The following is a 12,460-nucleotide window of genomic DNA, read 5'->3' on the forward strand; positions in this document are numbered from 1 at the left end:
GCAGACAGAGAACTGATGTGTTGTGTCTCACCAGGGTCATACGAGGGCTGGGAGGGCGGCTCTTTCCCCTGTTTCAGAGTGAAGAAGAACCGTGACGCTCTGCCGAGGTTAGTAGTGGTGATCATAAGAATAAGTGGATTCTCTTGCGCTCCAAGAGAAAGTTATTATTGTTCATCAGATCAGACAAAAATAGTGTTACAGTGTTGGATTTTTATATTCAAACATGCCAAATAAAATAGAAATGGGCACCAGAATGCCCATCGGATATATTAAGTTAACAAACGTAAGTATTTTATGCCCGAAAAGGAGTAGAAGGAAGTGAATACTTATCAAATTCTACCCCCCTTTTTTTCAAATTCATTAAAAAAAGTTAATTTTAAACATGAATATTCCCAATTTCTGCCCCAGTCTTACTTTACACAGAAACAAGAATTAAGACAAACATAAGAACAGATCAATACACGCACACATACGCATACACATCACATCACAAAACAAAGAAAAGCATCAATACTGACAAAGTCATTCTACCAAAAGCAATCTATCTATTTTGTGTCATATCTGTGCCCATTTCTACCATCTCATATCCTTTTAGTATATTGTTTTTTAAACCGTTAAACTTTGGTAAATGTTCTACATGTTTTTACTTCGACACTACAGAGGTTCCATAAATTAACACCTGTGACTATAATGCAGTGATATTTTGCATTAGTCCTCACTAACTGTTTCCTGAACATACAAATCCCTCTCAAATCATGTCATCTTTTTTCCTTGGAAACAACTTTTAGATATTATTAGTTAGTAGATGATTTTTAACTCTGTACATGATTTGAACTGTTTTGAAATTAACCAGATCTTTTAATTTAATTGCTTTCAATTTGATAAAGAGTGAGTTTGTTGGCTCTCTGTAAGTAGTTTTGTTTACAGTTCATATGGCTCTTTTTTGAAGGATGAATATGAGATTTGTGGTTGTTTTATATGTATTTCCCCACACTTACACACAATAATATATATGTGGGAGTACAAAGGAACAGTTTAGGGTGTTTAATGAAGTCTGTTTCAAAGGATCCTTTACTTTGTATAATATTACAATAGACTTTGATATTTTAGCCTTGATATAATTTATATGTGGTTTCAAGCATAGTTTATTGTCTTTTATTACTCACAGCAATTTAATTTAAAAAACTCTTTCAATTTCTGCTCCATTTATCATGAGTTTTTTGTTAAGGTTAAATGGGTTAATGTTCTCTATCCTAAACCAGTATTATGAACTTATTATTTTTTGTGTGAGCAGGATATGCGTGCGTGTGCGTGGAGGTGAGACTCAGGGCCCGACAGCAGGTCTGGGTGGGATGAACCTCATCAGGGACCTGGGGGCCGCCTTCTTTGAAAGTCACTGTGAACTCAACGACAAAACGAGCTCCCCATTCTCCTCCAACCGCACCATGTTTGAGACCGAGGAGGTGCGCCGACACACAGAGAAATTACAGTTTATCAGCCATCTTATCAAGAATCCCGACTGAACTCATCCCTCCTCTCTCCGTATTTTAGATGGTGATTCCAGCCGACCCAGAGGAGATGCGTCAGTTTCAGGCACAGTGTGTTGCTCAGTGTCAGTGTGCTGTGGACATCAACCTGCCGCTGGCTTACTTCCTCCTGCCCAGCAAACAGGCCTTCCAGAGCATCTACAACAGGTACGTGAGCGGTGGCACAGGTGTGATGGCTCTTTTCCAAGCTAACGTTACACACAAAGTTGGAAAATGTTTTAAACTGTCTTCTGTAGAAAGTCTTGAATACTAAAAATGTAGTTCTCTTCTGAGTTTTAATGGTTAATACCATTTGTTACACAGATTTGGTCCGACATTTAAGCATTTTTGCCACTCTATTATTGATAAAAATAAGGTAAAAAAAACCCTCCAAAATATCACATAAATATAAAAACACTCTGAGGAACACAATAGAAAAACAGTCTCACTACAATAAAAAGACTACTGAAGGGGCTAGTATCATCTCTAATGGAAAAAATTGGGCTCATTGAATCCATAAGAGTCTCAGCTCTTCAGTCATACCCAATTTATGCAATTCCAACACCAGTATGTAGAAATATTCATATACAATAGGCAAGAATAACACATTTGTACTGGGTGAGAAAAACGGTGTGGGTTTATTGTCCAAAACGCAAGGCAAGTTTATTTATATAGCACCCTTCAGACTCAAGGCAATTTGAAGTGCTTCGTGGGGACACAGAAATTCATGAGATACAATACATTAAGAAACATTTTTTAAAAAAGTAAAAAGTAAAACAAAACTGTATGGGATTACCATAACAGGGGCATGTCTGTAAAGGAAACATTTGTGAGTACTCAAAAAAACCTTGTAAAAAATGGCTATTTCAGGTTTACCTAGCCCATTTAGCCCATTTTTGGAGTGTTAAATAACCCCCCTTGCCAACAAACTAGCATGACAATAGATTGGTACCAATGGATTTCTTAGGTCTTCTAGTTTCATATGATGCCAGTATCCTCAAGCTTTAAAACTCAGGCTGCTACGACCCCCTGAAATACAGTAATACTAGTGTAAGAGGTTAAACATCACAGATTTTCTTGACTTTTTATATTCCTGGGGTCAGTAGTTGTGTCGGAAACAGCATCCTCTTCTAGCTTTGTTACCTTTTTGGTCTTTATTGGTCTTAAATCCTACATCTGAAGCAACATTAATGTTTTTCAATCACCCTTTTATCTGACAGGATCAATAATGATCTGTTGATGTGGGAGCCTCCTCCCCCCTCGGCCCACAGTCCAGACCACAGCCGCCGCCATCATCACGACGAGTTCCAGCTCTGCAAGTCGGCCTTTAGACTGGGTGAGTTTGGCTGCTTTTATAGAAGAACGTGCAGATGTATTGGAAATAGAAGCAGCTAGTCCCCCAGAACATCTTCTCTTAGTCAACCAGGTTGTTGCGTATTTTTATTAGGATGTTTTTTCCTCCATTGATGAATAAAATTAAACATATTTAGTGTGTTTTCTCTCTCTTGACCATAGACTCTGATTCAGAGGAGGATGAGCCTCAGTTCTACTTGGCCAGTGAATCATCGGGAAAGACGCAGCAGTCGGCGAGCCGCCCCAACCACAACCTCAGCCTCCTCTCCCTCACTGTGATTATCAACAAAGGTCGCCTCCAAGCCAGAACAGACAAAAAGGTGAGGAGCCATGTGGCTGCACGCAAGTCATGTTACAAAGACCTGAGACGTGACCTCATCTCGTCTTTGTTTCTTAACTGTTCTATCTCGTTGATTCAGGAGGATCAGAGTCACGGGGAAATTGTGCTCGACCTGGAAGGGGGGAAGATATTCAGTGTGGCGCAGCACCAGAATGACCCTAATCTTAATTTCCTGTGTCTGGAGAGCAGAAGAGTCGAGCTCTACCATCGAGGTGCACATTGTCATTTAACTGCAAAATAATTCATATTATCCTTTTTAACCCTTTAAAACCTGGATCGACATCAGTTTTCTTGTGCTGCCTTCAGACGCCTTTCACAAGCCACATGTCTAAAACCTGAGCATATCGATTTGATTTCCTTCAGAGACATGACAAAAAGGCGAAAAGCAAAAAATTGGTACAAGGTGACAAGAAAATGACTGGAAATGAGTTTTTAAAAAAGGAATAAAAGAGAGACAGTTACTAGAAAAAAAATCAAAAAAAGTGAAAATGTCCAGAATGTATATATTTATGATTATTATAATCAGATATATAATATTATGTTACAGAATATATTTATATGCATGTTTTTTGCTAATTTATAGGTGATCTTTTTTTCTAAGTCCTTTCCATGTTTCTGTTTATTTTTATTTTCTTGCTAATTTTCAGGTAATTTTCTTTTAATGTTTACTTTCTTTTTATTTTTATTTCTTGAGTAATTCTTGTTAAGTTGCTCATTGACTTCACATGTTTTTGAAAGAAATTTGGCCAATTTGCTCAATTTTCAGAGGAATAAAGTGGATTTAATGCTAAGTAGAAATTGTTAGTTGTAAATTTTAAAATTGTTAAAATAAAAAATTAAAGAAATAATAAAGAAATAAAATTGTTAATGTATGTTTTGTACAGCGGTGGTAAAAGACACCACCATCCCACAGCGGTTGGAGATGCCCAACTTCTCTCCCCCAAAGCACCTGGACCCTACCATCTACCCCACAGAGGTGGGTGTGAGGAGCGTGAGCGGGAAGGAGGGGGAGCTACAGATGTTGTCCACAGCCATCAAAATCACACTGGACCCACAGAGAAGTGTCAAGGTACGTCCTTCTCAAATGCCTGATTCTGCAGCCAGTGCAAGATGAAATTAAACAATGTTTGTTTCTGCTCCTCTCTGAAGGAGTTCCTAGTCGCCCTTCGACTTCAAGGTGCCACCATGCGACATTACATGACGCAGACTGATCACAGCTGGCATGAGCAGGTGAGAAGCAGCACGAGGAAGTCTTTTTACAGATACATCAGACAAGCAATACATAATCCAGAGGATTATGAGGGGTGAATCTGACTGAAAAGCCGAGGACACTTGCAGGAGACAGCCTGTCACTCAAAAGCATGTAACATGTAAACATGTTAATTTCTGCTGTAAAGTTGGACATTTTAATGCTGGAGTCTATTAGGATCTACTGGCCTCTTTAACCAGCCTCGAGTGGCCATTTGAGGATCAACAGTTTATTTATTTATTTATTTTTCGCACCTCCATGTTGGCTGGAGGGGATTTTCAGAGAAGGAAAACATGCTGTCAAGAAACTGGTGTAATGGGCTAATTAATATTCACTATTACTGTTGTAAATCGCACAATCACACATTTTATAGCAGCATCTGTTTGTTGACTTCAGCTTAATCTCAGCCTGAAGATCAAACAACAACAACAATTAGCTTAACGATTCCAGGTGATTCAGTCAAATATGTGTAGATGTCTTTACTGGAGAAGCAACATTTTTATATTTGATTTCTCCTGTGTAGCTTGGTAAAGCACACTGATGCACAATGACAAGAAAGGTATTTTTATCACGACGGACGAGAGTGCAATATAGTAAAAAGATATGCCACTGTTCACACCCGGTCGTGTTTTTTCTGAATATGGGTGCAGTTATCTTTAACCTCATTGTCCTGTTGCTGCTTTATGTTCAAGCATTTTCTCCGACTACACAAACTACCTCATTACCTGCAGCTGCATCATTCAGGCACTGGCTTTGGGAGCATTGACGGTGATTACACTTAATGACAAAATAACTGACTGAATCAGACACCAGACAATGATGATACGAAACAGATAGGAATCTTTTCATCCAGAAAATTGAGCACATTAAAGAAAAATCCAGAAAGTGAGGACACAGATGATTTGACCAGGAACATTAAACCATCTGTTCTGGGTTCAGTTAACATCACCCTGCTTTCCCTGTCTGCTCCCACCAGCGCTAAATCACCAGCCCTGCCAAAAACATCTTTTTTTTTTCCCTTCTTGCTCCCAGAGATAATAAGCATATATTATTACATTGTAGCCAGTAAAGTATGATTTGGTATGGCAAATTGCACAATCTAATAGACCTGCAGCCTCTGTTATTATTGCAATTTGTTCAGTTTTATTTTCCAGTTAAAACATTCGGGTTGTGCAAAAAATGACACACTTTGCTGCACACTGAAATCAAATTAATTCAACATGTTTGCTGCTTTGCCTGCCAGCTGAGTCTGTGTTTGTTTGTTACAGCTGGTTGACTTCCTGGATGTCATTGACGATCCCATTCTGGGATACACAGCACCTGCCGTCATCACTGTCCTCCACACACACCTTGCTACCTGTGCCGTCGACTACAGGTATATACTATACCTTCTAAAGAAACTTTTGTAAAATGTTTCGTAATATGTTTAGCCCACCCTCATCTTCTTCTTGTCTGTCTTCCAGACCTCTGTATCTACCGCTGCGCATGTTGTTCACTGCAGAGTCCTTCTCTCTGTCCAGTAATATCATTGTAGACACTGCCACCTTCCACCTCAGGTACAGTTCACCACACTAACTGAACACTTTTCATGAAATAATATCACAGTATATTGTTCTGTTTGTTGGAATAGTAATCTGCACAGTAAATATTGCAACGTTCACATTATGGGAGCCGGTGACTCAGTCTTAAGATTTTTGTCTAAATTGAGTTTTTGTGATATGTGGTCAGATTCATCCTGGATGACTCTGCTCTCTACCTCTCTGACAAATGTGAGACTGACATCGTAGACTTGAGGAGAGGTGAGACACATGATAAATGTGTGTGTGTGTGTGTGTGTGTGTGTGTGTGTGTGTGTGTGTGTGTGTGTGTAGTGACAAGAAAATACAGTTTTTGTGTCATCAGTCAGAGGTTCTGTACTGGCTATTACTGCTCCTATGCATGTGGTTGTTTGCAGCCCTAATGCTGCTTGACTGGCGACTTCCTTCATGTCTGTTTATACTGTGTCTGTTGGAGTTATTCAGCACTAATTTAGTTTCAGTCTGTTCTTAAAACGTGTTTGCCAAGGAAGAAATACTGGTGAGAGAGATCAAGTCTATGAGAACTGCAGCTGCAGAAATGGATGTTGGACATGGAAATTATAAAGACTACTTGACTGTAAGAGCTATTAAATACTGTCTGGTACGTTAAAGAAACACTTAAACCCCAAATGACCATTTTTATTTCAATTACTTCCCCCGTGTTACACTAAATTTGTGAACTTTTTTTTTTCGTATGTCACCACTATGAACAAAGAATCCAAAACTGGAGAAAATTCTTGGTGATACAATAAAGTACAGTTGCACATTACAGTCGTACAGTGCAATACAGTCATAAATCTTAGTAATGTAGAGACTGCGTTTAACAACAGCAAAATTAAACCAATTCCTCCGTTTGCAAACTCTCACACAACTCATGCAGTGTAATCCAAGTCTCATTTATCCAGTGATATTCTCAGTACTTCCCAAGCAAATGCATTTTTCACTACAATCTTAAAACATAACTGAAAGTAATATGTATGTATGCTTTCTGCAAAGACAAATTCCTTTGACATAAACAGTCATTTTGCCTTGCAGAACACAGGAGTTGCTGGTCTACCTCTGTCTCGATCAGTTAGTTTGTATGTGTTATTTTGTGACTTTGGGGTTTTAAAGGGTTAGTTTGGATTCACCAAAGTCAAACAATAACACAAACTAACTAACTAATCACAGCAGCGGAAGACCAGCAGCTCCTGTGCAGGAATGTAAAATTACTGTTTCTGACAGTGGAGTCTGGCTTTGAAGAGCGCATAGACAAGTTTCACTTTTATATTAATTCCCTGTTCGAAGGAGTTGTCTGTTTAGGAAGTACTGAGCATACGACTGAATAAATGAGACTTGGATTATGCTGCGCGTTTTGTGTAAACTCATGTTTTAATATAGTTTTGCTGTTTTTAAACCTGTTTTTGGATTCTTTGTTCACAGTAGAGGCATGTGAGAAAAACAAAGTTTTCATCATGAATTCAAGTCAAGCTGTGAGTAGCTGATATACAAATGGTCTTTGAGGGGTGAAGTATTCCTTTAATCAAAGCGATTGTATCCTCACAGTCTTTTTCCAAAAATGGCTGTTGGACATCTTGTAGTGGGGCTAATACAGTACAGTTGTACAGTATAACACAGTCATCAGTCTTAAGTCATGTAAACAAAATAAGTGTCCAATAAAAATCACCATGTGTGTCTGTGTCACACAGACTATGTGTGTGTTCTGGACATTGACCTGCTGGAGCTCGCCATCACCACATGGAAAGGCAGCGATACGGGCAAGCTGGTGAGTGTTCACCATCTATGTACATACCTGAGTTTCCTTTACATTCACCCAGCAGCGATTGAGCACCACAGCAAAAATAAACCACTTCCCCCGCCCAAGAAAATGTGAACCTAAGCAAAACATAATTTAGTTCAGTGTCTCCGAAAACCACTAACGAGCACAGACCCAGTGTTTATAAATATTTGTTTTGACATAATCAAGTTTCCCTATAATAAGAGCCTCGGGCGGCAGTTTAGACCTAGGATCATTTTTCTGTTGAACATGGAACCAAAACCAACAAAGCAACATTAAACGTGTCATCCGACAACAATGACGTAGTTAGCCCTTCAGCCAGTCTCTAACAACGTATACAAATGTGAGAAGGGTCTGTTATGTAACAATGCAAAGATCTGCACAGTCGAGTCTTTTCTTAAAGCATTGTCTCTATTCATTTTATGTGTATAACATTCAGCTGTGTTTTCATTAGTAAGTTTTTCTCTTCCTCCTGTATTACAACTCTCTCTGTCACCGCTTTTATTGATTTTCCTGTTATTAATTTAAACATGATTCCTCTCTTTGTGCTCCAGTCTCAGCCTCTCTTTGAGCTTCGTTGCTCCAACAACGTAGTTCACCTACACACCTGTGCAGATTCCTGCGCCGCCCTCGTCAACCTGCTGCAGTACCTGGTCTCCCAGGGCGATCTGCACCCCCCACCACGACACACCTCACCCACCGAAATCGCTGGCCAGAAATTACCAGTAAGTCAGGCGTATTCACTGGAGGATTATAATAGCAAACTGAAAAATTAAATAATGGCTTCAGACAAGTACAGTACCTCAAATTAATTTTATTTCTATTAAAAAATTTGTCTAAAAGAGCTTTGCATTCTGTTAATCATACTCTGAGACCATCGATTTTGATTTTTAGTTAACTGCACAAGAAAAACTTTAACATCGACTGTTATAAACAGAGGTAGCAGTAGTACCATTACGTTTTGAAGAAACGGAATGACAATATGAAGTAAAGTTTATAATATTAAATAAGAAATTTAAGTGTAATAAGAGAAAGTAAACGTGCATTTTAATTTTCAGCTCTACTCAGAAAAGAATACTGTGTACTAAAATATAATAAAACCCTGTCTACTATAGTATAAGGTATTCTACATAGGATTTTTGACATTATGAATAGGTAAGAATTAAATGATGCTGACAAGACCAGAGTGGTTTCATAAATGTTGAAAAGTGGTTCAAAAATGTCATATAATTGTCTGAATATTCTGTCTTGTTAGCTGTCAGAGAGTCCTGCGTCGGTGCCGCCCTGCCCGCCAGCTGAAACCGCTGAGATCAACCAGTATGACCTGGCTGATGCCTTAATCGACACAGAGAAGAGCCACAGAGAAGAGAGCTTAGAGCCAGGTACTGATGAGTTTGAATATCCATCCATCCATCCAGTTCAGTTCAGTTAAGACTGTCAGCTGATTTAGTTAAACTGGTTTTAGTGCGACAAAACTGTGGTGAAGCTTGAGGTATACACAGGACTGTAATGTCACACTTTGACCAAATTAACAGAATTTGCCTTTTACTGCAGGAAAAAAAAATTTTGCCCGTTTTTCCAAATTTCACGAACACAACAAAATCCAGTGAAGGTGGTATAATTCACACCTGTATGCATTTGCTCAGGAGGTTTTTAGTCTCTATGGAACGAGGTCTTTATATTTATCCCAAATCTAATCTGAAAACTAAAACTAGATGTGAAAAACATTTTAGTGAACTGCAACATAAATAAAAACTAGAATTCACCAAAAAAAATTAAAACTGAAATGATCAGATCATAAATCATGCAAAATACAAAAGTATAATAACTCTGCTGTGGAGTATTTACAGTATCAGCCAACAAATATTTGCATGTTGTCAGTGATTTCTTTAACTGACTGATGGATTTTTAGGTTCACCCTCCATGCCAAGAGGCTCGCCCGTCTCCGTCTACCTGTTCCCTGGTGAAGCTCCAAAGCGCAGCCCCTCCGACCTGCAGGGCGAGGACTCTGAGCTGGACGGGCTGGTTGCCACAGCAACGGAGGCGCAGGCAGATATGATGTCAGAGGAAGGCTCAGAGGGCTCCACAGACAACGACGACTTTTGCATCCTGGAGGCTCCCGGGATGGGCATTCCTGTGAGTCTCTCTGCTTTTCCCATTGTCCCATTGTCCCATTAACTCAGTTTCCCTGATAGCATGACTCCTGCATTTACAGCCCAGGGACGGGGAGCCCGTGGTGACGGTGTTGTCTCAGGGGCCCATCAGGGTGAAGGACAGTCACTTCTCCAGACCTCGCGGTAGCTCAGACCTGCTCCGAGCCCCTAGCCGTTTCCCAGTGCCCCAGAGCAGGGTGGTGCTGCGGGAGATCTCTGTGGTCTGGCATCTCTACGGGGGCAAAGACTTTGGTGGCAAGCCCATGTCCATACACGCCCAGCAAGCAAACAGGTAACTCGCAAACACACAGATAGCCACAATGCATATTCTCAGATGAAACTTAAATCTATACATAATGACAGTTTTGCACCTGTGTGTGTGTTTTTTCTTGTCTCCTTTGTCTGTTGCTCATGATGTCTGTCCTTCTCTCCCTGCAGAGCTCGTTCTGTCCCCGCTGGTGTTCGTGGGTCCCCGTCTCGCTCTGTCGCTCCCTCTCGTCCTCAGAACTCCTGGCGCTGGGCTGGAGGCAGCGGGCGTCAGCACACATTGCTGATGGAGATCCAACTCACCAAGGTATGTCTCACCAGAAACATCAACCTTAATACATTTAAACGCCATCTATTTCCACTCAGTCCTCCTGTTCTGTCCTCCAGGTGTCCTTCCAGCACGAGTCCTACCCAGCGACCGTAGCTGGGCAGGATGGGGAGGGCTCAGTGGCAGCTGGGGTCGGGGTCGGTCCCGGTGGCGAGCAGCCCATCTCCAGGCAGGTGTTCATCGTCCAGGAGCTGGAGGTTCGAGACCGACTGGCCTCCTCACAAATCAACAAATTCCTCTACCTCTACACCAGTGAGAGCATGCCGCGCCGAGCCCACTCCAACATGGTGAGACAGCAGGGAGGACAGACAGAGGGAGTCTTTGATTTATGAACTTACTGACATGACAGATGTTAGAGGGGTTCTGCGGCTGAAATAACCGTAATATTATTTCTATAATGATTATGGTATTGATTGAGTATTTCTTCTTGCAGCTGACAGTGAAGGCCCTGCAGGTGTGTCCAGAGTCTGGCCTTGGTGGTCCAGAATGCTGTCTCCGAGTCAGCCTGCTTCCACTACGACTTAACATTGACCAGGTAACTCCAGCTCCTGAGACTGAACGCTAAGAGTGGAATCTTTTTAGTCCAAATCCAGTCTCACTCAGAGTGGCTGAGTAGAGACACTTTTGTTTTAGTTTTTGCTGGAAAACGAATAAAGGAAATGACTGAATGCTTCAGCGCGAGGAGGAGCAGATAACTTGATCTAACCAGCTTTTTTTCCATCTCCCTTCCAGGACGCACTGTTTTTCCTGAAGGACTTTTTCAGCAATCTGGCTTCCTATGTTAACCCTTATCTGCCAGTGGACCCTGCAACTGAAGGTGAGCTACATCTGATGATGTTTTTTTATTCTTTTCTGCATATTTAATCAGTTGTTTTTCATACCCTTTCAAACCTGAGCAAATTGACTTGATTTTTTTTTTCAAAAACATGGGAAGAAGGCAATAAGCAACAAAAGAAAAAAGTCATCCCGAAATTTGTAAAAACTGCAAGAAAATTACCTGAAAATTAGTTTTGAAAGAAAAAAAAGATAAAAAGGCCTCAAAAAAGTTATTAAAAATTCTAATTTTGTAACATAACTTTAAATATGTAATTATCTTTATTACAGTTATTACATTTTTCAAAAAATATTTTCTGAATCTTAACATTCCTTCGGGTTTGTGAAACATTTCATGCCAAGTTGCTCAGTGTCTTTTTTCTCATGGTTTTTAAAACTCACAGATCAAAGGCTGAAATACTTGTGAAAGGCCTCTAAAAGCAGCACAAGAAAAGTGATGTGGCTCCAGGTGTGAAAGGGTTAAACAAGATCTGTCATGCAGGCTTCTCTAATTTGCTAAGCTCCTTTTTGTGGTGCTAAGTATATAAACACAGTATAAGTACTGCTTATTATCACTGTAGCATTATTCATTGTCGCTGGCTGCAGAGCATCTTTAACTGATGACTTCAACTAATTATGAGCGTGTTTAATATTTGATCCTGTGTTTCTTCTAAGACTGGTAAATATGTGTTTTCATCGTTCCTCTCCATGTATTTTTTAGTGAAGGCAGACCCCTCCCAGAAGGTGTCTGAGGAGGAGTCAGGCCCTGGTCTGGGACCTGACCTCACAGCTTCTGTGGAAACTACATACAGCGAGCAGAGCTCCTCCTCTGCCGGCTCCACCTCCTCCTCCGACCAGCCGATCTACTTCCGGTACGTAAGGAGGATCGGAGAAATCCTGATTCTGCGTTGAGTGTATAAAATAAACGATGTAGCCACAAAGACGTCACCCGTTGGTTTGTGGTCTCCCGTTTTGAAGCCTTGAGTTAGGCATTTTTGCTGTCACCATCTTGGATTTTTGGAGTCAGAAATTACCATATTTACAAGAGCAGGTTGAGATAATCTGAACATTAGCTGC

At 40.4% G+C, this 12,460-nt stretch overlaps 1 protein-coding gene across 1 annotated transcript in view; it reads left to right on the forward strand.

Annotated features, from left to right (window-relative positions):
- The window catches only part of atg2a (autophagy related 2A), a 36,511-nt gene that overhangs the window by 18,567 nt on the left and 5,484 nt on the right, over positions 1–12,460 (forward strand). Inside the window, exons 16-36 of the mRNA XM_042492996.1 lie at positions 35–107; positions 1,295–1,463; positions 1,552–1,694; positions 2,747–2,862; positions 3,042–3,199; positions 3,299–3,431; positions 4,104–4,288; positions 4,369–4,449; positions 5,737–5,843; positions 5,932–6,024; positions 6,197–6,267; positions 7,734–7,810; positions 8,377–8,547; positions 9,078–9,204; positions 9,735–9,958; positions 10,038–10,267; positions 10,414–10,549; positions 10,630–10,857; positions 11,004–11,105; positions 11,303–11,387; positions 12,105–12,255. Of these exons, the coding sequence (XP_042348930.1) occupies positions 35–107; positions 1,295–1,463; positions 1,552–1,694; positions 2,747–2,862; positions 3,042–3,199; positions 3,299–3,431; positions 4,104–4,288; positions 4,369–4,449; positions 5,737–5,843; positions 5,932–6,024; positions 6,197–6,267; positions 7,734–7,810; positions 8,377–8,547; positions 9,078–9,204; positions 9,735–9,958; positions 10,038–10,267; positions 10,414–10,549; positions 10,630–10,857; positions 11,004–11,105; positions 11,303–11,387; positions 12,105–12,255 (2,860 nt within the window). The remainder of the gene's footprint in view (positions 1–34; positions 108–1,294; positions 1,464–1,551; positions 1,695–2,746; positions 2,863–3,041; positions 3,200–3,298; positions 3,432–4,103; positions 4,289–4,368; positions 4,450–5,736; positions 5,844–5,931; positions 6,025–6,196; positions 6,268–7,733; positions 7,811–8,376; positions 8,548–9,077; positions 9,205–9,734; positions 9,959–10,037; positions 10,268–10,413; positions 10,550–10,629; positions 10,858–11,003; positions 11,106–11,302; positions 11,388–12,104; positions 12,256–12,460) is intronic.

The sequence above is a fragment of the Plectropomus leopardus genome, chromosome 9 (genome assembly GCF_008729295.1).
Source record: "Plectropomus leopardus isolate mb chromosome 9, YSFRI_Pleo_2.0, whole genome shotgun sequence".
NCBI classification, from domain to species: domain Eukaryota; kingdom Metazoa; phylum Chordata; class Actinopteri; order Perciformes; family Serranidae; genus Plectropomus; species Plectropomus leopardus.